The 27,193-nt window shown below is 40.2% G+C and overlaps 3 protein-coding genes across 5 annotated transcripts in view; 2 read left to right on the forward strand and 1 right to left on the reverse strand.

Moving 5' to 3' along the window:
• Positions 1-2,108: 2,108 nt before the first annotated feature.
• Positions 2,109-5,749, reverse strand: rdh14b (retinol dehydrogenase 14b). Its single transcript, XM_034527103.1, has 2 exons — positions 4,682-5,749; positions 2,109-2,937 (listed from the first exon to the last, which is right to left on the reverse strand). Exons 1-2 carry the CDS (start codon positions 5,033-5,035, stop codon positions 2,320-2,322), a joined length of 972 nt encoding a protein of 323 aa, XP_034382994.1. The 5' UTR covers positions 5,036-5,749; the 3' UTR covers positions 2,109-2,319.
• A 156-nt stretch (positions 5,750-5,905) lies between these two features.
• On the forward strand, positions 5,906-17,547 carry LOC117727081 (interleukin-31 receptor subunit alpha-like). Of its 3 annotated transcripts, XM_034527100.1 has the most exons (16): positions 5,910-6,679; positions 9,056-9,325; positions 9,422-9,551; positions 9,651-9,823; positions 9,922-10,043; positions 11,485-11,511; positions 11,638-11,794; positions 12,193-12,275; positions 12,398-12,614; positions 12,770-12,934; positions 13,851-13,952; positions 14,037-14,177; positions 14,274-14,414; positions 15,176-15,260; positions 15,436-15,517; positions 16,243-17,547. In XM_034527100.1, exons 1-16 carry the CDS (start codon positions 6,625-6,627, stop codon positions 16,669-16,671), a joined length of 2,379 nt encoding a protein of 792 aa, XP_034382991.1. In that variant the 5' UTR covers positions 5,910-6,624; the 3' UTR covers positions 16,672-17,547. The 3 variants fall into 3 exon arrangements, with proteins under 3 accessions (XP_034382992.1, XP_034382991.1, XP_034382993.1); XM_034527101.1 differs by lacking the exon at positions 13,851-13,952 and having other exon boundaries at positions 5,906-6,679; XM_034527102.1 differs by lacking the exon at positions 5,910-6,679 and having other exon boundaries at positions 9,062-9,320.
• A 453-nt stretch (positions 17,548-18,000) lies between these two features.
• Positions 18,001-27,193, forward strand: part of rngtt (RNA guanylyltransferase and 5'-phosphatase) — a 71,488-nt gene continuing 62,295 nt past the window's right edge. Inside the window, 8 exon segments of the mRNA XM_034527619.1 lie at positions 18,001-18,426; positions 19,444-19,553; positions 19,648-19,751; positions 19,892-19,980; positions 23,539-23,614; positions 24,585-24,837; positions 26,579-26,656; positions 26,658-26,689. Coding sequence (XP_034383510.1) covers positions 18,354-18,426; positions 19,444-19,553; positions 19,648-19,751; positions 19,892-19,980; positions 23,539-23,614; positions 24,585-24,837; positions 26,579-26,656; positions 26,658-26,689 — 815 coding nt within the window. The 5' untranslated portion in view covers positions 18,001-18,353.

Consider the following 27,193-nt stretch of genomic DNA (forward strand, 5'->3'; position numbering starts at 1 on the left):
TATATTGTTATCGATGGAACATTTTGAGATCTGTCTTCGCAGTCAGTATTATTTATTTTTTGCTCTTCTATTTCCCACACAGAGGTTTTCCTAACTCCATTCTACCTCAGATTTGGATGCCCACACCCCAACAAGCCACTGTAACCCTGTTTCTTTGACGACAATGCATGTTTATATATTTTGGTTGTTTTGTTCGCCTAATAAAGCACAAGTTATACAAATGCGCTCCCACGCCTTCCTTTAATGTTGAAATGTTGCTGTGGGGGGGGGGGGGGGGGGGGGGCCCCAGACATAATTTAATGTAGTCACATATGATCGGTGTTGTTTTAAGATAATTACATGTCTGCGGATGCAAGTTGATTGACTGAACTAAGAGGGAGACCCTTTATCATCCACACTCACATTGTCTGCCGAGTCACGACGAAGCCGGGCTCTCTCACTGGTGGGAATTTAAAGTGAGCTTTGGAGAGCCAGCTTGTGCCCAGTCAGCCAACTAAAAAACAGAAAGGGGTTTATTTGTGAGTTCCAAGGAGTCATCAAGACATCACTGCAAGGAAATGTGTGTTATGCTGCGAGTTATTGTGATATCAAACACACGAAATAACAGTTCATGCGCAACATGCAGCAGCAATGGCTCTTCTGCTCTTCTCGTGTCACGCTGACGAGAGGAATGTACACACTGTGGACAAAATATCAAGAATACCTTGTAATATAAATCTAAAAAGTATATATCCCTTCAGTAAATTCCACTTTTGTGAAGTTTCATACACTGTGCTCTGATTGATTTGCTGATTAATGGAATACTTAACCACACTAAATAACTATTTGTATATCAATTAATCACGTTATCCCGCGTTATCTTGAACTCTCGCATGCTTCTGCAGTGAACGGAGAATAAAAAAGCAGACAAGTCTTAATGAATTAAAGTAAATGGGGCCCCATGTTTAACAACAGCTAATCTATATCATCACATCCGTTCACTCACAGAACTCCGGCAGTATAATCCTCCTAAAAGTCTCATCTATCCAGTCGTTTACTCACCACTTCCCAAACATGCACCTTCGCCTAAAACCTTACTAATTAAAACCCTTCTGCATAAACAGGCTTGCACCGGCACTCTACTCGTCCATGTGAGTCCTGACGAGTCCAAAGTGTTTCAAATGGTAAAGCTTTAGCTAAGACACATGTTTTCTTTGTTCACCGGGAGACATTCGAGAAAAACTGTTTTCTTGAACAATTTACACGGCTAACAGAGGGCGTTTTTTGTGGGTGAAGTATTTAAACTCTTTTTAGGTTAACATATTGCAATGAGGTGGAGGGCTCGGATGGATGATTAATCATTGAACAGAAAATTAACAATTTTTCAAGCAAAAATGCCAACAATCCATATCCGCTTCTCTTGCAATAGTAAACTGTATATTTTTTTTTTTTTTTTAATATTGGTCGGACAAAACAAGATATTTTAAGACTTTCCATTAGGCTTTTGGTAATTGTGATTGTGGTTTTTCTGTATCTACAGACCAAATGACAACAATAATTGGCAGATAATCAATGAAAATAATTGGTAATTGCAAGCGTAGATTTAGTCCAACCTCAAAATCTAGCATTCTTAGCAAGCAGTTGTTTTATTATCACATACTGTGTGCGACAGTGATTTTCATGTATTTATACTTAAGTATCTGAATATCGCGTTGTATTTGTAGATAAATCTCTCTCCTGCTGAGGTGAAAGCGGATTTCCATGTGAGATTGAATCCTTCCACAGGAGGGAGTCCCGGTGCAGCAGCATCTCACCGATTTACATTGTCAACCTTTTTGTTAAGTCTCCTTCAGACGCAGCAGAAAGCATTTACACTTCAAACACATCAACACGGGGAAACTAGATTAAGAGCTTCCCCCACATCTCTTCGTTCTCTTTGCACTGCGTAATGCCTGCGTAAGCATACAGTTAGCATTCAAGTAGATTTCTTGTCCATGAACAGATAACAAGGTTTTTTTATTGTCTTTTTACATATATGTATGTTCATGATGAAGACTTCTTCCAGGGTTAGTCATTGTGGATGGAGCAGGTAAATTAAAAGGAAAACAAATTTTACACAGGCATTCATCTCGGTTTGAAACATATTTTTATTTATTTAAAGCTTTATACATTTTCTGCTCAACCCACTGCAATGTACACATTTCATTGGCACAATATGTCATTGAATTATTGATCTCAAAGTGGCAATAAGTCTTTTCACAAGCCATCTCCCGCAGAGCATTGTCGGCGGGCCTGCTTTTCTGACCAAGAATACAAACCATCCACATCACAGCACTCTGCTCAGTTAGCGAGTCCAACCATCCCGCTGCTTAGGTCCCACAGTTTCTTGGCTGCTTGGTCGTCTGTGGCTTTGGCCATCAGCTCCTCCTCCTCACAGTTAGCGAAACACTTCCCCGACACTCCCTCCACCTCAGGGGAGCAGGCCAGATAGAGAGGAGTCTGGGCCCCTTCCAATGGACTCTTAAAAAAGATTAGCGAGGCGAGGTAGAACAGCGGCTTTGCCAGGAGAGGGATTTGAGCATGCCTTCCCAGTCTGGTCCTCACGATGCCTGGGGTGAGAGCGTTGACTGTGACCCCCGTGCCCTCCAGCTTGCGAGCCAGTTCGAGCGTGAACAGCAAGTTGGCCAACTTACTCTGACTGTAGCAGAAGGCCTTGTCGTATTTACTTTCACTATTCAGGTCATCGAAGTTGATGTGGCCGTACTTGTAGAGCTTCGAGGAAACCACAACGATGCGGCTGGGAGCCGAGGTCTTCAGGAGGTCCAGCAGGAGATGCGTGAGGAGGAAGTGACCCAGGTGATTCACGCCGAGCTGCATTTCAAAACCATCCTCTGTCTTTGAGTAGGGACACTGGTAGAGTCCTGCATTGTTGATGAGAACATCAATCCTGGATTCCTCCTAAAAAGGGTCAGAGACATTTTAATCATCTAAATTCTAAATATAAATTTGATGAAATCAAAGACCATTCCATATAAAGTAAATGTAAATCTTCCTAAATAAATATAAAAAGTAGTGGTCACCATAATTAGCCCCCCGAAACAGACAAGTCACAATCTTGTGGGTTGGATTCTTGACTTTTTAACTAATAGGACACAAAGCGTGAGGGCAAATGGAATTCTGTCTGACCAAGTTTTCTCCTCCACTGGCTCCCCACAAGGATGTGTTCTTTCGCCCCTACTCTTCATCCTCTACACACATGTGTCCAAGCAGTACCACATACCTGCTCGGCGAGCAGGTATGAAAATAGGACCATTTTAAAATATGCAGATGATTCTGTTATTGTTAGTCAACTGCAGGGCGATGAGACCAGCCACGGTCCGGTCATCCATGACTTATTGAAGTGGTGTGAGGAGTTTTGAGCCAATTATTGACCCAAAACTGAATTTTGATGCAAACTGTGAAGCTGTGTGCAAAAAGGGTTTGAGGAAACTGTCCTATTTCCACATTGACAAAACCATGATGACCTTATTTCATCGTGCTTTTATTGAATACATTTTGATCTTTTTCTTTGGTGTCATGGTTTGGAGGCCTGTTTTTAAAGAACAGTAACTTCAGATTGTGAAAGGGTCTAGCAGGCTGATTGGTGAGTCACAGCTGAGCCCAGAGTCCCTGAACAGCAGACAGATACAACGGATAACCGGCTCCATCTTAAAGGACGACTCCCACCCTTTGCACAGGGAGCTTCAGCTTCTCCCTTCTAGACGGAGGTGTTTTCCAAGCGCTGAACATATTCAGGCTTACCAGACAAACCTTTGCAATGCACCTGCCTTTATTAAAACACTACTTCCTTTAGATCTTCAACACAGAGATGGCTTCATCTGTGAGACAAATTAACAAGTTCATTTAAATAAAGAACCACAATGGATTAGTTCATTATTTCATGTTATTTTCTAGATTCCAGGTATTTATAGAGTGTGTAAAGAGTCGACTAAAAGTTCTTCATTAAAGGGCACGCCCAACTTTTGATGGAGCTCCCTTCTCAGAACATACCGTCTAATAGCGTGACATTAGACGGTATGTTCTGGAATAATGAGCTATAATAGTAGTATAACTCTAATGAAAAGAGCTGGACGGAACTATTTTGATCATTTATTAAATTGTTTAATCAAATATATGATGGTTACGGGTTTCCAATTGTCACAATTTCCTGCTTTTCTTTGTTTTACAATATATTTTATTGGTTGGACAAAACAAGGCGTTTGAAGATGTTACATTGGGCTTGAGAAAACTGTGATGGACACTATTTTCTGTGTTTTATTCACAACATTGATGAATCGTTAATTGTTGTCATCTGACGGAAAGTGCATCTTGACTACATCTCACAAACACAATAAAAGGTTCAGGCAAGGGGGCCAACATTTCTAGACAGACCTCTGGCAGGATTTCGCTGGTAGATGCTGTCAGACTCTCTCATCCTTATTATTTAATAGGTGATCACACTGATACCTAACGGTGGTTTGAGGATACATATTGAAGTTCAGCACCGTGGACAGACCCCTTGCAGCTAAAGTACACGTAATTGGACATAACAAAGAAAGGAAAAGAACCAGACAGTCGGTCACTTCAAAAGCTAAACTGTATCTAAACAAACTGTCCAGTCAGCTGACTTCTCCATCTAACGTAGCCTGTCGTCTAACTTTACCTGTAGAATTTCCTCACAGAAGGTCCGGACTGATCTAAGAGAAGCGAGGTCCAGGTGTTTGACGACCAGCTCCCCCTGCTCTGGCCCCGCTAGTCTCTGGATGTCCTTCGCCGCCTCCTCGGCGCTCCGCTGGTCCCGACAGGCCATGATGACCCGGGCATGGAGCTTCAGCAGCTCCCCGGCCAGGGCCTTCCCTATCCCGCAGTTAGCCCCGGTCACGATGACCGTCTTTCCTCGCATCATGTCGGCTGGATACCGGAGGAGCTGTGCAGCTTTCTGTCGCGGGAACAAACGGCGCACGAGGAGCAGGACGCCGCCGCCGACAACAGCAGCTACGATCACGGCAGCGGCCATGACGACGACGGGCTACGGGCTGCGACAAGATCTCTCGGTGACACGGTGTGTCATGTGTTCAAGAGTTATGAAAGTACCCCGGAAATGCTCCACGCGCACATTCGCCACCGTAACGAGCAACGGGTCACTATATATTGTGGGTATTGTATCGTATAGAATCCGTTAGCATGACCAACATATGACGTTTCACAAGTTCACGAGAACACAAGGACGCAGATTGAGAAACGGCCTACGACAACCGCTTAAAGTCACCAGTTAACACGGTCGCCTGATAACACCGTTCTACATCCGGGGTATTTCGGTTGTCGAATACGTCATACAAAATATAGCGTTACAGTTGTTTCAACACTTTCCGCTAATATGGAGAAGACTTGAATGATCATCTTTCTGTCCAGAATGTATTTTATTATCCAGTCTCGTCCTTGTCCATCCAGTACGTCACAGTCTACGTAACGTCCATTGAACACTAGATGGAGCTGTATGAACATAAGGAGGGCAGCAAACGAGCTATTTTACCTTCAACCGTCTCGATATATTTAATATTGTTTACTGAATTATAAAGTCAGCAGCTGTGCTCGTATAGCCTATTTAGTTTCACCGATGCCACGTTCAATCTCCCCTCTGGTAGGAGACTGCGGTCCATCAGGACAAAGACCTCTCGCCACACCAAAAGTTTTTTCCCGTCGGCAGTCGGGCTCATCAATGGAGCCCGGGTCCCCCACTGACTGACTGTCATCCCCAGGACTACCTCCTCTTCTTCCTCCTTCCTCTCTCCTCCTTCTTCCCCCTCTTTTTATTGGCTTTGTTAGATGCATTGCATGTGTCATGGTTTTGAGTTAATGAATCCACTCTTTATTGGGACAGCACACTAGGGATATACAACGTGAGACCAAACTGCTTTCCTTGTAGAGTTGCTGCCTGGTGGATTTCTGCTGCATATAAGTTATTTGATCTAGCCTATCAAATATCACATATCTGAATTTTATTTTTTATATTTTTCTCTCAAACAATGGTAGTTTAGCAACAACAGATGAAGTGTTTGCTTACATGAACAGTCTTGAGTTGCTTTTGGTTTTAATCATTCCATTTATCTGTTTTTGCATCCTACTCTTTATCTACAATCTCTCTTGTGTGAATCCATTAGTGCAGGATATGGTGCTGCCAAATATGCGCCAGGACATTAGGGGTTATTGCTTATCAACAGTGTGTCGTTCATAACTGAGTCATAGTGTATTTCTGAGAGATTTATTGTCCTAATACATTGCTCTCATGTGTCTCTGATGAGAACAGAACCACATTGAGAGGCTGTCGACCAGTTAGTTCACTTCCTCTTAGCTCGCCGTGTTTCCAGTTGTGTAACACCTCCCGTTTATTTCAGGGCTTGCTTCAGTTCCTGTTACTTAATGGCTAAAATACAAAATTATTGAGAATAGGCATTGCAGTGTTACAGTCGCATGGTCTTGGACATAATAGTGGCGGTTTTAATTATTTCATCTTTTACCTCTGAATACCTCACAGCTCAAAGAATATTTTAAAAGTCTGTTTCTTTCTTCTTCTTTTCCTTTCTTTCTGGTAATTGGATAAAAGAAATGTCTTTATTTCTAACTCTATTCATCCTGGCTGCCACCCCCTCCATTTGTAAAGGTAAGTGAATCTCTTATATTTGATATTTGACTGGTTAGAGACGGTTCTGTGATTTATGGGAAATGCATTGTCTTGGTTTCGTGTTCACTGAGGTTAACATGGGTTTATAAACTGTTGGACTATAGCGAGAACTATTTTGCTAAAGTCATACAATGTAATTGTTTTCATCCAATCAGCATTTCATATCATAATTACTATTATGATTATTATTTATAGTTACAGGTGGGCCCTGCAGTCTAAGACTACAAACTGTTAATTCAACTTCAATTCAAATCTATACTGCTTTATATACTATTTTACATCCCAGGTGATACTTCTTATTCAAGAATATATCATTTAAAAATAATCCCAAATCTAACTTGGAATTGAGAATATTTCTATCACATTTAAGCATTATAGTATTCCTACTGCAATATTAACAAAGGTATTGCCCTAACAGACTATTCATACTAATTGTTTTATTAGTATATTTATGTGATATTGTCTAACAAAGTTGGTTAACTAAGTAGTATACACTTAAGTGCTCTACTTAGTACAATTTTGAGGTACTTGTACTTCACTTGAACATTTCCATGTCATGCCTCTTTATACTTTTACTCCATTTCTGAGGGAAAAGGTTTAGTTTTTATTCTCACTACATTCTTTTGACAGCTGCAGTTACTCTCCAGATTCAGATCAGTAATACAAAATCTAATTACAAAAATAATTATGATGTACTATTCTTAAGCAACCGTGCAGATTTGACAATTGCTAAAATTAGCTGCACTTTAACCAGCAGTAACAGGGGAATTGTTACTACACATAAATGCATCATAATATAATTACATAAAATACATCATTCTGAAATAGTTAATTCTGCATATTGTGCTGTTTTTTTTTTAACATTCACAAATCATTTAAATTAAAACTAATTCTTTTAAACAAAGTCAAAAGAGTCTTGTGAAATATCTGAGAGTCAAATTACTCTCATGAGTACTCAAAAGCAATCCAACAACACTATAACTGCTCCATGTTTAGCTGCAGATATTTTCTTAAGTCTTTCTCACCCAGAGACACAGATAACAGATCTCAGATGATGAGCACCATTTGAAGATCAGTTTATTTCGATAAAAGTTTTCTGGATTATCTGCACAGCCAAGTGACTAAAGTGCCTCAACTGTAGTGGGATGGTAGTAGTTTTGAATCAGCTTCATCCGTGATAAAACTAGTCTAAATATTACCAACAGTATACCAATAGCTCTGGTTAGAGTTTCAAGTTCTTTGTTGTCATTTGCACAATGATTACAGAGACCAGAGGGTGGCAATGAAATCCTTAGATCTCAGGCTCTCTCCAACAATGCTCACACAAATATGTATTAAAAAAAGACATGAAAATGTGTAGCAGTAATTGGAATACATTATAATATATTGTACAATATAATGCTTTGGTAGGGATACAGTATGAGTAACCATATTGATGTACAAAATGCCTCTTTTTCATCCTGCATCAGTTATAAATCAGTTATGTTTTCATCTTAGTGACACCAGAGAGCATAAATATGCCCATGAGAAGCATTAATGAAGCATTAAAGTCTTTATGACTTCATATTTGCTCCTTTTGGTTTGTTTGTATAAAGTCAGTGTGAACTGGACCATACCTAAAAGGCAACAATGTATATTTTCTCCCTTGGTCCAGAACAAATGAACTGTACAACTGTGAAGTCAAACAATATGCTGTCTGTTGCACAATAAATCAGATATTTGTAACCTGCCATGGGCACTTCTTGGCTTTTGGGGCTGTAGTTAAGTATCTTGCGATGCCAATGTTTTTTAATAATGCAATTTAAAGTCTTCCAATTGAAGTCTTCCAATTGCGGGATAACGTGTAAAAACGGAAAGTGTTGCGTCATCAGAGTTAGTGATCAACCAACCGACGACGATTGGTATGCATGTAGATTTTGAGATTTGTCTGCACTTTATTGTTTGATTGATCAGTTTCTAATATTGAAAAAAAAGCCCCTTAGAAAAAAATGCAATCAAAAGTCAACTAATCAGTCGGAAAACAAAAAAACAAAATAAACTGGCCAAAGAAGATGTTGTGTCTCAGCATTTGGAAACAGAAACCACCTTTTCCACCCCCACGGATGGCCCTCAGCTTCGTTAGAGTGCATGAGTGCAACATCAGTTCACCAGCACCTTTAATCCAACTTGCTCTTTCCACCTGATTCCAGTCTTCATGCTAAGCTAAGCTAACCTGCCGAACAGACATGAGAGCAATGTCAATCTCCTCATCTCACTCTCAGTGAGACAACAACCTAAAGTGTATTTCCTAAAGTGTCAAACTAGAAATATATCCGCGTCTTAAAATATGAACATTAACGGTACTGTCTCCTGCAGGCCAGCATGAGAACACCTGCAAAGTTGTCCCGCGCAATGAATACATTGAAGTGGGATCCGATACCGAGGTAGTGTGCCAGACTTCATGTATCCCCGGCAAAATCTATTGGACACTGAACAAAAGACGTATGGATGAAAGCCAGTCAAGCACGGTCAACTCGTCACACGCAGTCCTGTCACTCAGGAACTTCACCCTTCAGAACGCGACCCTGCAGTGCCTCAGTGCAGATACCCTGCAGGCCCTTGGAGGCACCATCATCAGAACGTACTGTAAGAATTTTATTTCTGCTTATACACCTGATATGGCTGCTTTGCAATAACATAATGTTCAATGCTATAACGTTGGTGATTTGCTTTTTTTCACAGCAAAACCCAACAATATATCATGCATCTTGCATCATGAAAATCAGTTCGAGGACTATTCACCAGACCTGTTCACGTGCAACTGGGAGCATCAGATTAAGCCTTCGCCGTATATAAACTACACTGTATTGATGTGGGTGTCGTGTTTTCCTCATCTTGTGTGAGAACTAATGCAGGACCAATTGTTGGTCTCGTTGATTTGTGTACTTAATATAAAACGTGTTTCTTTCAGTGGCTCTTTGTCACACGAGTCCCAGCACGAGATCTGCAAATCACGTATAACAAACTGCAGAACCACGTCTGAAAGAATAAGTCTAATTGACAATATGACTATTACTGTGAGAGCTGAAGCTGCTGCTTGGGAAGCTGTGTCTGACCCTCGTGAATTTTGCCCAGATCACATATGTAAGTACCATATCAAATATATTCCTTAATGACATTGTTGTGTTTTACCACAGCACCTTTCTGCATTTTAATGAGCGGGCGTATCCATTTTCCCTCAGTGAAAATGATCCGTCCGAAGTTAACTTTAAAAACCTCCTCCGATCATGTGTTGGTGAGTGTCAGTGCGAGGAGCCGAGCAGCTTTTTTAAAACAGTGTCGCTGTGAAGTCAAATACAGAAAGGTATGTCCCTCTTTGATCACCTGAATGCAGCATTTGAAGTATTTCCCAGAAGCAAACTGAGTTTGGAATAAAACCCGACAGTCTATGACTGATCACAAATCAGAACACGATAAACACCAAAGATATTACAGAAATGAATCAGCACACTAACTGAATTGAACTGGATTTAGAGCGTCGACTAACTGTCATCTTCTCCCTCGTGACAGGAAGAAACAAAGTATCACACAATAAAACTAATCAATCTAGTAAACATATAGCCTACAGTTCATATCTGAAAAAAATACGTTAATATATGCTATACTGTATGTGGAATCAATTCTCATGTTATTTGACATCTCAAGGTGGTTGTAAGTTGCAGAGTTTTATAGTATGACTTTGGCATTATCATACTGCATCCCATGAATGTGGATCAAAAGACTGAAGTGTATCCATGCTTGGTTGGTTTTCAGGGACTTCTTTCATTTGTATTATTAAGTCGAATATATCAGACCTTTTTAAGAGAAATCTGAAGTTCTGAAGAATCTGAACGGTGTGTTATCAAGTGAAAGCTGGATGTTTATATTGGATTTTATTCAGATGTAACAACCAGAATTGGGGCCTATTTACAGCTGACCTCTTTTCTTAAAACAACACCAACATGTAACAATGGCTGTTTCCAAAATCACTTTCTTGTTCACTCATTCACTACTTCACTACTTCCCAAATGGACTCTCAATGGTTTACTCAATAGAGAGAGCGACACATTGACATTTCACACACTTATCATCATTTTGCGTCATCGCTGACATCTGTAGATTAGTGCAATTGTAATTTTCTTATCTATAAAATGCTATGCATTATGGGATTGTTAGCAAAAGGTATACAAGCCTGACAGGGAAACTACTTCATGCGCAATTGTGAAATTTGTAGTTAAATGTGGTTAATTAGTGGTTAAATGTACACAATCAGAATACTCATACACAATGGTGGACAGTGAATGTAGTGGACTACAGACCAGACCAGCATTGCCTCATCAAGAGCCACTCACTGTGTAAGCGCCCTCTTTTGGGGGGGAAGAGTCGCTATGTCACATAAGGAGAGTAGAAAAAAAAAAAGAGTCCAGATCTTATGTGACGCACATAAGATACGAAGAAGGGTCAAGGTTGCAAAAATAATTATTAGACATGTCTTTAAAACAAAAGGTTTGTTTAACAAGAAAGAAAGAAATACAAACTTTGTCAAATTGCATTGACATCTATAGGATCTTCAGTTGTCTATCACCCATAAAGGGGCACAGCCTTGACGTTTTGACCGGCCTTGACCGGCAGAACACCAACATTTGTTCAGCTGTATTTCTCCCAATGGAAATAAAACAAGGTAAAAAAGTAGCACAGCTGTTTTTGATTCCGATGTTTTTTTTTGGACTCCCCTTCATGACTAATTGATGCCGTTTCTGTTGCAGGTTGTTGATGAAGGACCTGTTTCAGAGGTAAGAGAGAACCGACCGTGTTCGTTACAGATCTGTCTCGGTAGTATAATTATGGTCCTTCTGGGACTTCTCGAGAATTTTAATGGATGTTTCGAACAGAAATCGTTCTGTTTTCTTTTCCCCCAGTGGGTGCGCAATAACACTCTGAAGGGAGGTCACGGGAACGAGACCATTGAAGAGTTTGATTCCTGCAGTAACTACACATTTTCAGTGCGCTGTGCTTTAGTCGAGGCCCCCTGGAGCGACTGGAGCGAGAACAAGACAGTTCTGACCAAACTAAACAGTGAGAGCAACGTCCAGTCGACTCAATCACCTTTGCACAAATATCGTTCAAATATCTCTCATTGTTTTTGAGCTCTTGGATTTTATTTGTAGTAATTGCGAAAAGCCTGTAGAATATTTGTCCATTTAGGATTGATCACTTTAATAGTTTGGAGATGTCTGCCACCAAGGTACCAGCTCACAGGGATCCTAATACATGAAGTCACACAATCAAGCTTTGTGGCTATTTCTGATCTCAATTATTCTTGTTTTTTTTATTGTTCCTGTGATTCTCATTGTTTTATTAAACAGGCCATGTCAGGAATATCTCAAATGAGATCACATATCTGTATGACTACTCGTGTTTGTATTCACTTCTGTGTTGTGGGATTGTTTGGAACATATTTTAACTCTTTACAGAGAGAGATTTCAAGCTGCGCCTGTGGAGAAAGGTGGCTGAACCAGAGGAGAATGGAGTTAGAAAGGTTCATGCCATGTGGACAGTAAGGAAGCCTTAAAAAATGAACTTACCTCATTTCCAAACTCATAATTCAGCTTTACAACCTACATTTCCTCAGAGATATGCTCCTCACAGTACGTATTGTGCTTCAAACTGTCTACGCAGGAGATTCCCTCAACATGCCGAGGCACATTTACCTACACAGTCAAACAGACTCCCTACCAGGAACACGGGATGGGAGTAAATTATACGGAGACTTTATGTGGCAGCTCAACTTGTGGTGTTTATGTGAACCAAGATGCACACAGAATAAAACTCACAGTCCTCCATAGTGGAGCCCTGCTTCTAGAGGACTCTGTTTATGTTCCAGCCATTGGAGAGAGTGAGTTCTAATGCAATTGATTCCGTTTTTTTAATGGATAACCACAAATTATGGATCGAATTGCTTCATTTTAATGGAACAATGCTTTGCCCTGATGCATGTTTGTGATTTTGTTCGAGGCTATTAGCTTAATTTCTCCTGACCTCATTGGGCAGGCCTCCCTCAAGTTACTGACATCCAGACCTCAACGCTTGAAGGCAACATCCTGGTCAGCTGGAAAGCTTCAATTGAGCCGGTCACTGGTTACATGATCGACTGGACACACGGTGGAAATCAATACTTTTGGAAGGAGAGCAACGGCACTGACACAACACTGTCTGGTAGGTTGGAGAACAGACACTTTATGGTTGTAATATCCAGCTGGCTTTCCTTCAGTAATCCATGCAGTGAGTCCTCATCAAACCCATGCTGCTTAACGGGCTAGGACGTCACCTGTTTTACCATCAGATCAATTTGTGTCGTCCTATCTCTCATCGTCTGGGTGTAGCAAATAATGGATTCACTGGTGCAAACAGTTTTGAAAGCTGTAATGCATCTTACATTTTAAATGTGGAGCTTCCAATAACTGACGGACCTCCCACAGGAGGGGAAAATGATACAGTCTCCTCTGTTGCTTCATTCTCAAAAATCAAAGCTTCAGAAACCCTCGGCACCTTTTGTGTTGTCGGATTTGGGGATGGGGGGTGTAATGTTTACCAAGCTTACCCTTTTAGTTTAGCGTGTAAGCAGTTAGTTAGCAGTTAACACAAAATACATTTGAAAATTAACACTTTGACCTGATGATGACGCTACATTTAACGTCTAGGTATCAGCAAAGTTATTACAATTCAGGATTGTATGATATCAAATGTGTATTGCCGAGCAACCTGCTGCAAATAAATAGAAGTCAGCATATCATCTCCACTACTTGGTCCATACAATCTACATTTACAGTCATCAGTCTCACATGAGTAACAGCAGCTGCTGAAGGCTCTACTCCCGATGGAACAGCCTCATTACACACAATGCACCTTATGGCCAAATGGCACACCGGGTTTAATACTAATGTTGTGAAATAATTTACAACCACAAATGTCAACCTTGTGGTGGCACTTGGGGGATATCTAGGGGATCCCTAAAGCCAGTTGACATCCTCTGAGAAACATGAATGTCATTACCACATTATCACATGTGGCGGACCGGCTGACACTTTAATGTGTTTTAACAATCACTTGCCCCTTTTCCCCTTCCTTACAGGACTCCCGGATGAGCAGCCCTACAACGTTACAGTAACTCCCCTCTTTGATGGCAAGACAGGTCACGGCACACAAGCCCTTCAGATCTGCTCCAGAGTCGGAGGTGCGTCATTCAGATTTTTTAAAAATAATTCTGAAAAGTTTTTCTTTTTTCTTTTTCATGATTATAAAAACGTGGTACCCACAGAGCCGGGAAATGTCATGATCCAGGTTCAGGCTAAGGACAGAAGTGCCCTCGTGAGCTGGAATGTGACAGACCAGGGGCCATGCAGTGGTGTTGTGGTCACCTACACCGTCTTCTATAGTGTACAGAAAGGACCACAGCTCAGTAAGTCCACCTCAGACTTGGTTGAAGTTTACAAATGAGTCGAAGATGTGCTCTTGCTGTTCCTCCTATGACATTGCTGTTGTGGTTTTCTTCTAGATGTTACTGTTAATGGCACAGAGCGGTTCATCTCTTTGAAGGATCTGGTTCCAGACACCCAGTACAGCGTCCATGTCAACGCCACGGCTCTTACTGGAACCACGCGAAGCCATGAGACGCTCTTTAAAACCAAAAGGTTTGGTGAGTACTCTGCAGCCATCTCACAGGAATCTGGAGGCATGACATTGAACGGAGTGACTACTGCACTCACAGAACTGGGGGTAGAATGTGCAACAGTTTTATGTCAGACATTTGTCTCCCTCTGTTGGGTTATAGGTGTAGAGCAGCACACGCCAACAGCAGCAACAACACATAACATAACAGTGAAAATGTCCCAATCCATAACTTGAAAAATGGGCCCTCAGAAATGAAGATATTCCGGCTCGATGGCATCACTTGAAGCGATGGTCAATTCTACCACCTTCCTGTACTGTCGCTTGTGGCTACAGTAGCTGCTGTCCTGGACATAGACATAGAGCGCCTTGTGGTAGAGATTATTATCTGTGGCCCATATCCACAGGTTCTCTTCAGCCTCCAGTGACGGCCATGAAATAAGCGCCACTGTCTGTGTCTAGAAAGTATCAAGAAAGCCAAACAAAATGGAGGTTCTTGGACACCAGCAGCTGTCATCTGAGTTCAGGTGCTGTGAGATGTGTGCGGAATAAGAGTCTGCATCAAGCAGAAGACAAAGATAAAGTACTGTTTTAGACTGAGGTTGTAAACCAGTATGATAGTACAAATGTCAAATATGTGTGTTAGCTCCTAGTTGCTCAAACTTGTCCTAATACATCAGGTCTGATGCAGTAACACACTGCATGCATTACATAGAGTTCGAGAGAAGTGAGTCATTTGTTCGTGTGCAACAAACTAATATGCAACAAGAATTATTTTTTCTTCCGTAGATCCGGAGCTCATCACAGTAGTCAGTGTCTGCGGAAGCATCGTTATACTTCTTGTGTTACCCCTTGGGTTATGCTGTGCTATTCGGTGAGTTGGCATCTTTTTTTTGTCACTGATGATGTGATATGGATTTATTTCAAGAGAATAAGCTGAATCTAGAACATTTCCATGTCACCATTAATAAAAGACATATTTAATATTTTTTATGGCCACAGAATCTTGAAAGAAAGTGTCCTAACGCTGCTCTTAATCTGATTTTTAGATGGAAGAAATTTAAGGAGAAGCCAGTGCCGAACCCCGGCCTCAGTTCTCTGGCGTTGTGGCCAGCACCGAGTCATCAAGAGGTGAACTCAGCGAGGAGGGAATAATTACGCCCATTTTAAAGTGTCTGAGGGAGTGAGACGATTCAATTCTAGGCCATTTCTGTGACATTTTACAGTAAAAAATAAGAATAGTTTTTATGATAAAATAATTTAAATTATTATTAGTTTTAGCTCGACATCAAATTGTGCTTCTCAACATGAAGATATAAAGCATTTAGATGTATTTCACATTTATAAATATATTGAGTCTAAAAATACTGGAATCAGCCTTTGTGTATATATAAGTGTTTTTCTTTAATTGTCGAACGTAAACTCTCCCCAGGTTGCTTGCTCAACCCACAAAGTCACCGAAAAATGTATTTTAAATAATACATTTTATTTGTGATCTGCAATTCTTTCGCCGACATTTCAATGTTTATTTGTGTTGTATGATATCTACAATATGTTTTATTTTAATAAATAATAACACATATAAAACATTTAGAAAAAAAACACTGAAAATATAATGAGGACATGGCCTCAGAGTTCTCAAAGGGGACTGCAGCCATAATGTCGCATCAGTACTGCTGGCTGTGTACGATGTAATTCCCACCAACAACATGACACCAGCTGATTTCACTTTGAGGTCACTTTTTTCTGGTGGAAACACCAGGGAACACCTGCTCAGGTGGTTTTAGAGTCATGATTCTGTAACCGGGGTTCTATCTCCTGAATAATCCACCTTCTGTGTGTGGATGCATCCACAGGGAATGTGTCCCTTCCAGCCATTCAGCAATCCTTCAGAAAGCCTCTGTGACAGGGTTTACACGGGGGAAACTCAGCAAGGGACCACCTCTCCACTCGCCGCAGGCTGTGATGGAAACCCAGACAGTTTCCAGACGGAGGAATACATCGACCCGGCCACGTTCTCGTCGCCAGAAGACCCAGTCGAACCCTTGGAGACGCAGCATCTGTCTTCTCCTGATGATTCCACTGCCTTGCTTCCTTCAGGGAACAGCCCGTATCGAAGCCAGACTTTTGCGGAGAGCTCTGCCTCGAGGTCCAGTAAACAAAGTAAGCGTGTTGCAGTGAAACAGACAGAGAAGATAACACCGGTGATGGTTTACTTCACTTTGGACATGTTAGAACAACACCAGGGAAGTGACAACAAGACAATATCTACGTTCCAAAAGTAAAGACTTGATAACCCAGGTCATCAATGCTATGTTTTATGTAAATAAAAGTACATTATGTTACTGTCCACCCTTTATTGATCCTAACATGTTAATATTTATAGCTGAATAATGTGTGCAGCTGCTTTATTGAGTCAACTCGATGTCTTTTGCCGAGATAATTATATAGAGATAACTATATATCCCTCTAGCAACATTGTTTGATCTGATATAATGTAAAGTCAATGAAAGGGATTTATTTTTTCTTCGGTAGTGACAACATCTACGCCATAATGTGGACCATTCAGAACATTTAATGTAGATAACATTCATTTTATAAAGCAATTGGGACACATATTATGTGGTGGAAATTATCAAAATATGTAGCCTACATGTACAGACTGTATAATATTATATTACAAAGCACAGGTTTCTCCAGTGATCGCAGGCTGAAGATTTATGTCAATGGTGAGAATGTGTACATTTCGTAAAAGTCATAATATTACTGATAACAACAATTCCTTTTCACATCTTTCTTGTTTGTTATCAGAAGTAAACTGCTTGCTCGACACTGGAAAGATGTTACTCGTTGCAATTTTTCCTGTACAACTTGGCATTCAATTTTAACAATGTCATGCACTTTACATAAGCTGCTTAATTGTATAGCATTTATTGTTTCACGCCTAATTTCAAATATGCATGAGATAGTATAGTCTTTGTTGTATAAAATGGAGCGCAAAAGGCTTCAGAACTGCACTTTTTACAGAGTAATGGATTATTATCACATATATAAAAGAATGTTTAAATATTACATTTGTTTAATGTGTCAAACTGCGTAAATTACCAACTGACATTGCAACATGTAATACATATTCACAAAGTAAATGAGTTTGAAAACTGGCATGGATTCTATGATCTATTTTTATTGAACAAAAATAACAAACATAACCAGTAAGAAAATAAACAACGTATATATATTTTGTGTTTTACAAGCTGTCGTGTTATTTAAGTACAAATATGATTTAATGTGCTACCTGTAATCAATTTTAAAGATAAAGGAAGATATGTCTTGTGATTAGAACATACATTTATGAATGGGCTAACAATAAAATCAGACTAGTAATATAGTACTACTAGGCTTTAACAGAGTAATAATTGGCATAACATCAGCAGGCTACATGTTAATAAGGATGGGGCATATTTGTGTCAATATGTTGATTAAAAATAAAAAAAATATTTTTTAATAAATTAAAAATAAATAAAATCTTCCGAGTATAGTTTACAAAAACATACCTCTTGTGTAATGTCTCGTATGTGCCAACAGGTGGCAGTGTGGCGCGAGATGTCGTCTGAACTACAGACATTAACCAGTAGTAGAAGGCTCGTTTGGTGACTGGAGGGACGTTATGCTAGCTAATTGCTAACTATCTGGATTTCAGGAAAACAGACTAAAAAGATGACGTCATTTTAGGGATGCTGATCATCCGCGCGTCGCAATAACCTATGTTTCGTGTAATTACCTGCCGGCCCGTCATAAAGTTGACTGCAGGCGTAAAGTTGTTGGATGATTCTCCTGAATCAGTACCTGAAGGGCCCTCAGTCCGCGGTGCTTGGGTGAACGACAACCGGGGATCACCGCCTTTTGAGAGCGGGAGCATCGAAGCTTCAGTTCATACCAACGACTCACTGCACCGACTCTTCTGAACATGTCACACACCGGACCCCCCGGACCCCCTCCTCGATGGCGGAATTGTCCCAGAAGAGGACAACCGGTGGCAGGTGAGAGGAGACAACACAACGTTAGATTAAGCAGTTTAATGTAGCTAGCTAAGCTACGTAACGTTGGTGCTATTGCTACAAGCTACGCAATTAAACACATGCTGGTTGAACATCGCCATGCCTTTCCCGATACCTTTATGATCAGCTTTTTAAATTCCCAAACGTCATGATGTAACAAGCGGCACATAACCAGTGATTTCTGTCTACTTTCAGTCGTGCATAAATGGAAAAGCTAGCATCACAACATAGTGACGTTGGCGAGCAATGCAGTCCAAATGAATACTTTGACAATTTAAATTAAGCGATAGTTGGTATGAACTGGGATGCCGACCTCACTGGAGGACATTAATGCACCACAGAAGCTGAGCGTTATTTTAATTATAAGCGCATTTTATGGTTGTAGCGAGATCAACTTAGTTAGCTCCATTTTTAAATGGAGTGTGGTTTGACCCTCTTTTCCGGCGCGCTTTGTTTAGCTAACTTTGGCACCGGGGGCTGACGGGCTGCCAGTGCCCAGCTCCCCGCGAACATCAATGCTTTTTTGTTAGTTAATAACTGATTTAATTCTGAGCAAAAGATGCATTTGTGGGTTGTGCATCATCTATTTTTTCCCCACTAGAAATAATGAATCAGAAAAGTGCTACTGAGTCGGCTAGCTTTGCTGTCGAAGCATCACGTGTCAAAACAAACCGTGGCTGAAGCATCGATGTGCATGATGCTGCGTCGTAGTTATCCATTAATGACAACACATACTACTTGTGTGCTATTTCACGGTTGATTTAAGACGAACATATCTCTTAAACTGCTATATATATTTTTTATTTTTTTGTGGGGGATTTGATTCAATATGATAATTGTGGTCATCTTGGTAATTGTTGACAATATGTCATAGTTTATTTGACTGGGTTTGGGAAAATTCAGTAATTTGATTTAAGGACAAAGACAAATTAAGCTTTGGATGAGCCAACTAATCAGTGCGTTGGCTCTCTGGTTCATTACTTGTGTTTTCACTCGTAGGTAAATTCCTGCCAATGAAAACAATGTTGGATCCCAGATATGATGACCAAGTTGCAGAGGAGAACAGGTTTCACCCGAGCATGCTGTCCAACTATTTAAGAAGTCTAAAGGTAAGTAACTCTGTGAAGACTGAAGTTCAGGGTGACATTTTAAAGTGGGAAAAAAAAATTAATCCCACCATGTCTTTTTTTTGTCTTTCTTCAGGTGAAAATGGGTTTGCTGGTGGATTTGACAAACACGACGCGTTTTTATGACCGCAACGACATTGAAAAAGAAAGCATAAAATATGTTAAGCTTCAATGTAAAGGGTACGAGTACATTCACTGTCATAATAATAATAATAGTCATTGCTTTTCCAGACCCAAAGCTCCATGAGTTAAACTAATGTAAGTTGTAGTTCATTCATTGGTAATGTCTTAAAACCAGTGTGTCATCCTGTCTGTTTTAGCCACGGAGAATGTCCTTCAAAAGAGACGACTTCGATGTTCATCCGGCTCTGTGAAAACTTCATCGAGAAGAATCCCGAAGAATTGATAGGTAAGGAAACCACAGCTTAACAGTCTAAGCAAATCGATAACTGATTTTGTGCTGGTTTGTATTTTCTCTATTAGTCAGAGATGTTTATCTGGTCGTGAACTTGTTTTCATACGAAGGCTTCAATAATCCGTCATTTCTATACATATTCAATAGTAGCATCATGTACGTGTGTTATGTTGTTGAATCTGAAGTACATTAGAGGAAACCGTACTTGTCACTGCAGTATTTGATCTAAGCCCAATGGTTGCACCTCTTTGATGGTTTGATTGATTTTTGTTTTTTTTAACTTTTGTTTATGTAACAGTTTTTTTATATTTAAAAATGCTCAGTTCCACCCACGATAAACATTTACACTGGAGCGGGTTTGAATTTCTTTCTTGTGTAAAAGATGTGAGCATAATGTCAGAAATGAAAGAATAACTCATTTTTATTTCAGTTCTTTAAATTAAAAGTAGATTTTATCACGTCTGCTCACAGAAGAATATGAAGATGTATGAAAGCAGAAGTTCAAAGAGTGTAAAAAAAAACAGCTGGCACTGCAAATTAGTTTTCACTGTAATTTACTCAAACTGTTGGAACAGCTTTGCCTCAACAATAACTCATTTAGATTTTGTTTGGATATTTCTTTTAGCACCCTCAGTTCTTAGTGTTCAGACATTCAAACTTAATGCCTGAGCAACATTTGAAAACCTTGAATCTTAAGAACCAGCACCTGTGCTTTATTTCTAAAAACATTACTTTGGCACTCTTTTATCAAAGTAAAGACTAACATTGTACTGCATTCTTTGAACATTTCTGAATATCGTTTTGAGTTTCCTATCGTGTGACCAAGATATTCCTAATTGTAAGTGTGCTTGCAACTGTGTGCCTGAGTTCACAGTGAGCATATTGTATCTAGATATTAGGTTTACTGTGGTGGCTGTGTTTTCTACAAGTTCTGACAACTTTATTTGTTTGACCAATTTTTTTGGGATTATTTAGTTACTTACAACTACTTACTTATCTTAAAGGTGAACTACTATGTTATATATATATATTTCTATGGTCGAAGAAAGTCCAAAAATGTTTTTACGTATACAACTCTCTCCCAAAAGCCTTTCTAAGTAAAGGTTATTTGTTAAATTAGCTGAGGTTAACTAAAACAGACTTCAATATTTTTAAGAAAAGCCTATCTTTATTGGCATTTTTCCTGTGATAATAATATAACAACGGATAAAACTCCTAATAGGATTTAGATTTATTTTGTGAAAAGGCCTGCTTAATCCATAGAGTGCAAGACTTAATCAACTGTGCTGTTGGTTGCATCAACATATGTGTCCAGCAGAGAGCAGCCTTACTTGCAAATGGACAAGAGGTGCATGTTTTATATTCATATAGTCACACTTTTAAACATCTGACACCTCCCAGTACAACCAGCCTTCTGCTGATGGTCACAGAGTAGACCATGAAGCAGCTGGAGGTTAAATGGCCATTCCAAGGTTTGTTCAAACGCCACATGGCATTTGCACATTTCCAAAACAAAGACAGTGTCGTGCAAGTCACTATGTTGTTAGTTTTTTTTTTTTTTGTGCATGTGCGTGGGAGTTTCCCATGAGAAACAATACTCCTCTCCAGTGAACACTGTGTAGGTGATCTTGAGGTGAAAGGACATCAGTAGGCACCGAGTCTAAACCTCGACTAAATACATTTGGTTCAAAAGGCAAGATTGTGTAGATGTCTGTATGTGGACAGGTTTATGGACTGTTTCAACTATATTTCATTTTTGACTTCATGTAAAGGGATACATGTAATACTACTCACTTTATTGATATGTATGTGTGTTAATTTGAGTTGGGACACACAAGTTCTATGATGCTGATTGCTTCATGTCACAGTCTTCATGCATGTGTGAGTGGTTTCCAACACAGCTGAGAGACCAAGTGACCCTTGACCGCATTCAAATTGCTTAATGCATATATCTGTATCAGTGTGTAATTCGGACCATAAGTAACATATCATTACTACACAGAATCTGAAAAGTGTGTGTCAAGAGCTAAATGGCCCAGGGCTAGTGCAGGGGGTTCTTAACCTTTTTGACCTTTTTAAGTACAAAGTGGCCCATTAAAAATTAATATTGGTTTAACTAATTGATCTCACTCTTAGTTTGATTTGTATTCAATAACTAAATCAAATCCACTTACAGTTTAACAAGCAAATCCCTGATACAATGTGATCATCACAAAGACATTTGTTCATCATGTGTATGTAAACCTGCGCATGCAACAAGACGCCCAACAGGCGAACAATTAATGCAACAAATCAAGCCAATACAAAACCATTTTGAAAGGCTGGAGTCAGGCTTATTAACACAAAAATACATAATAATTAGATTGTACTACAGAAAAAAAAGGAGGGACTGGAAATGTTATAAATAAATAATATGTGGTAATAAAATGAATACATTCAAAATAATATGTTTCAATTTAAATAAAACTGTAAATAAAATTTAAATACGGTGCAAATGAAAATATAGCCTTTTACTCTGCTAATGATATGCCACTTTAGCTTTGAGTGCTGCATTGATGGCGTTCACACACTGGGCTCTGCCTCGTCACCTCCCTTTACAAAGCCCTACTTAAAGTCGTGATTTGTACTTACGCAAACCACTTTCATCTTCATGTTTTCTTTTTAAATACTTCTCCATAACCTTCGCTACAGGCTAGCGGCTGGATCGGGTGCACAACTGAAAGCTTTTTGCGTCCCTCTAGGTGGCGATCAGGGGCCCCATGGTTCACAATCACTGTTCTAGTGGAACACAGTTTGAGACTTCTCTGGTTTTTACATTTTTGAGAAAGAGAAAAACATGCTTTTTCTTCTCATTTGTCTGGTTTTAGTGTCAAAAGTTGGTTTGAAACAATGTTCTGCTGCAGCATGGTGCATCCTGGGAGATTCTTATCATGGCCACATGGGTTTAGAAGTGGGACTTTCCCAGTATGGACAGCAGGGTGCACTCCTGTACCTCACTCTGGCATCCTTTAACCCTGTCCTGATCTGTTCTTACCTACTGACTGCTGCCTGGCTTGAAAATCCAGACATCAGAGAAGAATGTGTGAATGTCATCTCTGCAATGTCCTGTCTTTAGCCAGCTGGTGATTAGGCGTTGTTGTCTCTGTGGTAGACAACAATTGGGATGGTGAATGTGATCCCCATCCTCCGACGTTGGTTCATTTCATCTTCATTGGCATTGCCAGGCAAACTTCCTTTGCTGGGGAAATATGAGAGTCGGAGTGTTTTTATTTTGTTGTAATTTGAACCTTGCTGTGTACCTGCTGGTTTGGAAGAAGGTCACTTTGTTACAGATTTATTATTATAAATCTTTTTTTTTAGTGGAACATCTTTTTGACGTGATGAACTAACATCTTCAGGGAGCTTTTTTCACCTTGAGACAGAGTTTCTTCACACAAATTTAGTTTGCAACTTTATGAACAATTTGGTAAAAAAAAAATAAAGAACGTGTAAATATAAAGTGGGATTCTTAGTTTTTTACCTGTGTGCTGCCTTTTTTTTTTTCTCTTGAAGGAGTTCACTGCACGCATGGCTTCAACCGGACAGGCTTTCTGATGTGTGCTTACCTGGTGGAGAAGATGGACTGGAGGTAGGAGCATTTCCCAGTTGTCTTGAGCGACACCACAACCCCCCTCCCTCCCTGTGGGTTTATAACCTCTCACCCGTCAGTCTTTTTTTATGTGATACTCCCGTCTTCCCCTGGTAGTTCTGTTTGTGTGATGGCACTGGAAGGTGCACTGTCAGTTCAAATCAACACAGACGTCTCAAAGAAGCTGGCTGGTTAGTAGTGACCGAGATGTTAAATAATTTACAGCGGCTGAGCAGGGGAGGTTGAAGATGTGTCTTTAGTCAGAGGTGGAGCAGCAGTCGGAGAAGGCTGAAGCCCTGGAAGCTGTCGCCAAGTGGGCTGATTAAAACCCTCCCCCGCCTGCTACATCCTGTGTAATGAATATTCTGAGAGCAGTTACAGCCCTCGTCCAGTGTCACGTGTTGCAACATAAATTGCAACTAATGATCAACGCTGGTACAAATGCTTTTTTTAGGTTATGGCTAGTCATGGAAAAAAAAACCTAAACCCCTAAACATTTAGCAGCTAAAGATTATTTTCATTGTCTGAGTCTGATTTTTTTGTATAGTTAGCCATTATGTTATGTTATGTTATGTACTATTCCTCTTGAGGAATATTAAGCGTTAACATTAAGCGTGTACACTGAAAATAAAATGATTAAAAGAAAATGGCAAAAAATGGCCATCAGTATTTCCTAAAGCCCAAAGCAGTAACCCTAACCCACTAACAAATTAAATTTATAGCACAATTAGTCACTTTAGATAAACAACAAATTAATTAATAAATTAATTAACTGTTTAAGTCATTCTTTTCATCGAAATTGCTCAATGATCCTTTTTCAGTTTTGTCAATGTGAGGATTTGCTGAAGATCCGTTAAATGTGAAATTCAGTCAAGAAAGAACATAAAAAACAATATAAAAACTACACTTACAATAAATACAGAAATTCCGCTTTAAAAAGATAACCCGTCTGTTTGCTCCCTCTTATCAGCATGGAGGCAGCTGTGGCTGCCTTCTCCCAGGCCCGGGCCCCGGGGATCTACAAGGGAGAGTACCTCAAAGAGCTTTTCCGCCGCTATGGTGACGAGGAGGACGCGCCCCCTGCCCCCGCGCTCCCTGAGTGGTGCTTCGACGACGAGGACTCCGGGGACGTGGACGACGACGGTAACTCCGTTGGCCAGGAGTCGGGCCCCAGCTCCTCCGGGTCAGTGCCTGGCAAACGAAAGAAGGAGAAGCTAAAACTGGTAAGACTTCGGGGAGCTCCAGGAAATGGACTGTTAAGTGCCGTTGGTCCCTCTCTGCTCGACATGGGCCTCATGCAGGGTGATGGAGGGTCTGAAGGGAGACTTTGCTTCTCAGGGATGAAGCTCTTTATTTATTGTTTATTGCACAGAATTGGCTGAAATTGTCAGTAACACTTTGATATTGCGTTACTTTAAGATGTCCACTCGTTCAAAACTCTGCACATTCAATATATATCGGAGAATAATAAAGTTGTAATATTCTGAGATAAAAGAGAGCATGCTACCGAAACTTGTGGTCAGCAAGAAAATCCAAGATAACATCAAAAAGCATTAAAGAATGGCAGAAAGTTTTCAATAACGTCTTCAAATCCTTTACATATATCAAGTGTTTGTGTGTGAAATCTCTGCAGTGAACGCGGCTGTGTTGTCACTAGAGACACCGCGGTGGACACACATCTGGTCCACAACCAGGACCACCCACCACAATAAGTTCAGTCTCACCAGAACGTTTTGTGCTCTAGTAATTTAGAAATACTAAATTATTTATCCAAAGTGTAATTTGATCGGTGCCAGTCGTCTCTCTCTCTCTCTCTCTCTCTCTCTCTCTTTTTCTTTCTTTCTTTCTTTCTTTCTCTCTCTCTCTCTCTCTCTCTCTCTCTCTCTTTATAAGGTAATTGGTATTATATTACATGTTTTAATGATATAGCTTATCATATCTTTCTACTAATGTCCGTTGACCAAACTAGGTAGATTAAATGTCTTTTTTTTTATCAGTCCAAAACCCAAATATGTTCAATTTACTATCCTTTAAGACGCAGAAAAGAAGCTGCAACTAGAGAATGTTTGGCAGTTCTGCTCGAAAAATGACTGACACGATTAACTTGTTATCAAAACACTCGCCAATTAGTTTACTCTTGTTTGTCTAATTGTTTAATTGACTAATCGTTCCATATATATATATATATATATATATATATTATATATATTCATACCACAATAATGATTTGGCCATGCCGCCCAGCCCCGTCTTTACCAAGGCTTTCCAATTGAATCACTGCTGAGTTTTTTTAGATTGGTTAATGCAATTTCAAATAGCATTTTCACATATTATGCCGTAATACTTAACCTCCTTCCAGATAGAAAAGTGGAGAATAAGATTGATATGACCATGATGGTGTCACTGCAGCCATCATACTAAAAAGATATGCACCACTGGCACCTGGGGTGACACATATGATCATACCACATCTGCGTCTGTTCTAATTGGCGTATATTATCACATTATACCAGTTTCAAGTCTGATCTTGTCAGATTTAGGGGGGCAAAGGTAATGTCAAAAGAGAAACGGGTGAGGTAAATGAGCAAGAATCACTCTTATTAAGAAAAGAGGGCTACAGTGTTTCGCTCAAAGTAGATAGGAGATGATATCTGCATAAACGGGTGAAGGTAGTGAGGGGGTGACGACAGAGGCGGCAGTCTAGTTTCCAGGGAGATGAAGCAGAGGAAACAGGGTTTATGAGGCGGATTCATAGAATAAGTAAAGTTAGAAGGGTAGAGTTCAAATGAAAAGATGGATTTGGTTGACTTTGCACAGAGGGATTCATAAAGCAAAGAAGCGGCTGTTTATGAAGCATCACAGGGATTTTAAATGTTTTTTTTTCTTTTCTTGTATGTGTAGGAGGGTATGAGTGTCTCTTTATATACAAGCTTGTGTTTTTCTTCTTCTTTCTTTACCTCCCAGGGTGCAGTATTCCTTGAAGGCATCACAGTGAAAGGCCTCACACAGGTCACCACACAACCCAAACTAGGAGAGATCCAAAGAGATGTGTCAGGGGATGGCCGAGTGGGAGCGGTAAGAACCTCTCTTTGCCCTCCTGGTTACACGTGCTGTTCATGTGGATGTACTGTTCTGTGTTGTCGGTGACTCATTTGGCGTTAATCACCCAGCGGTGAGCCCTACTAGTTAACTATTCCGTCTACGGAGCCCGATTCAACTGCTAATCTCTCAGTCGCAGCGACGCTGACCTGAGAAAGCAGGCTGGCTCGGTGCGGGGTTGTTTTGCTTTGGTTGGGCTTTTGTTTTCACGTTGGCAAACACAGCGCACTCATGCGGACCTGAACCGAACGGCTGTGCGCCACATAACGTCTTGTCGCGGCTGAATCCAAGCAGAGCACGTCCCTCTGCCAGCAGTTGAAAAGAGTTGAACAGATGAAATGGAAATATATATCACAGCATCTGATTCTTTACCGCCCGCTGTTTGATTATTAGCTGAGAGACATTCAGCAGTTTCATACCTGTCCACTTCACACGACACCTGGCCTCCATTGAACAAATGTCCCCGTCCTTGCTGCTTCA

Source organism: Cyclopterus lumpus, chromosome 24, assembly GCF_009769545.1.
Source record: "Cyclopterus lumpus isolate fCycLum1 chromosome 24, fCycLum1.pri, whole genome shotgun sequence".
Lineage (NCBI taxonomy): Eukaryota > Metazoa > Chordata > Actinopteri > Perciformes > Cyclopteridae > Cyclopterus > Cyclopterus lumpus.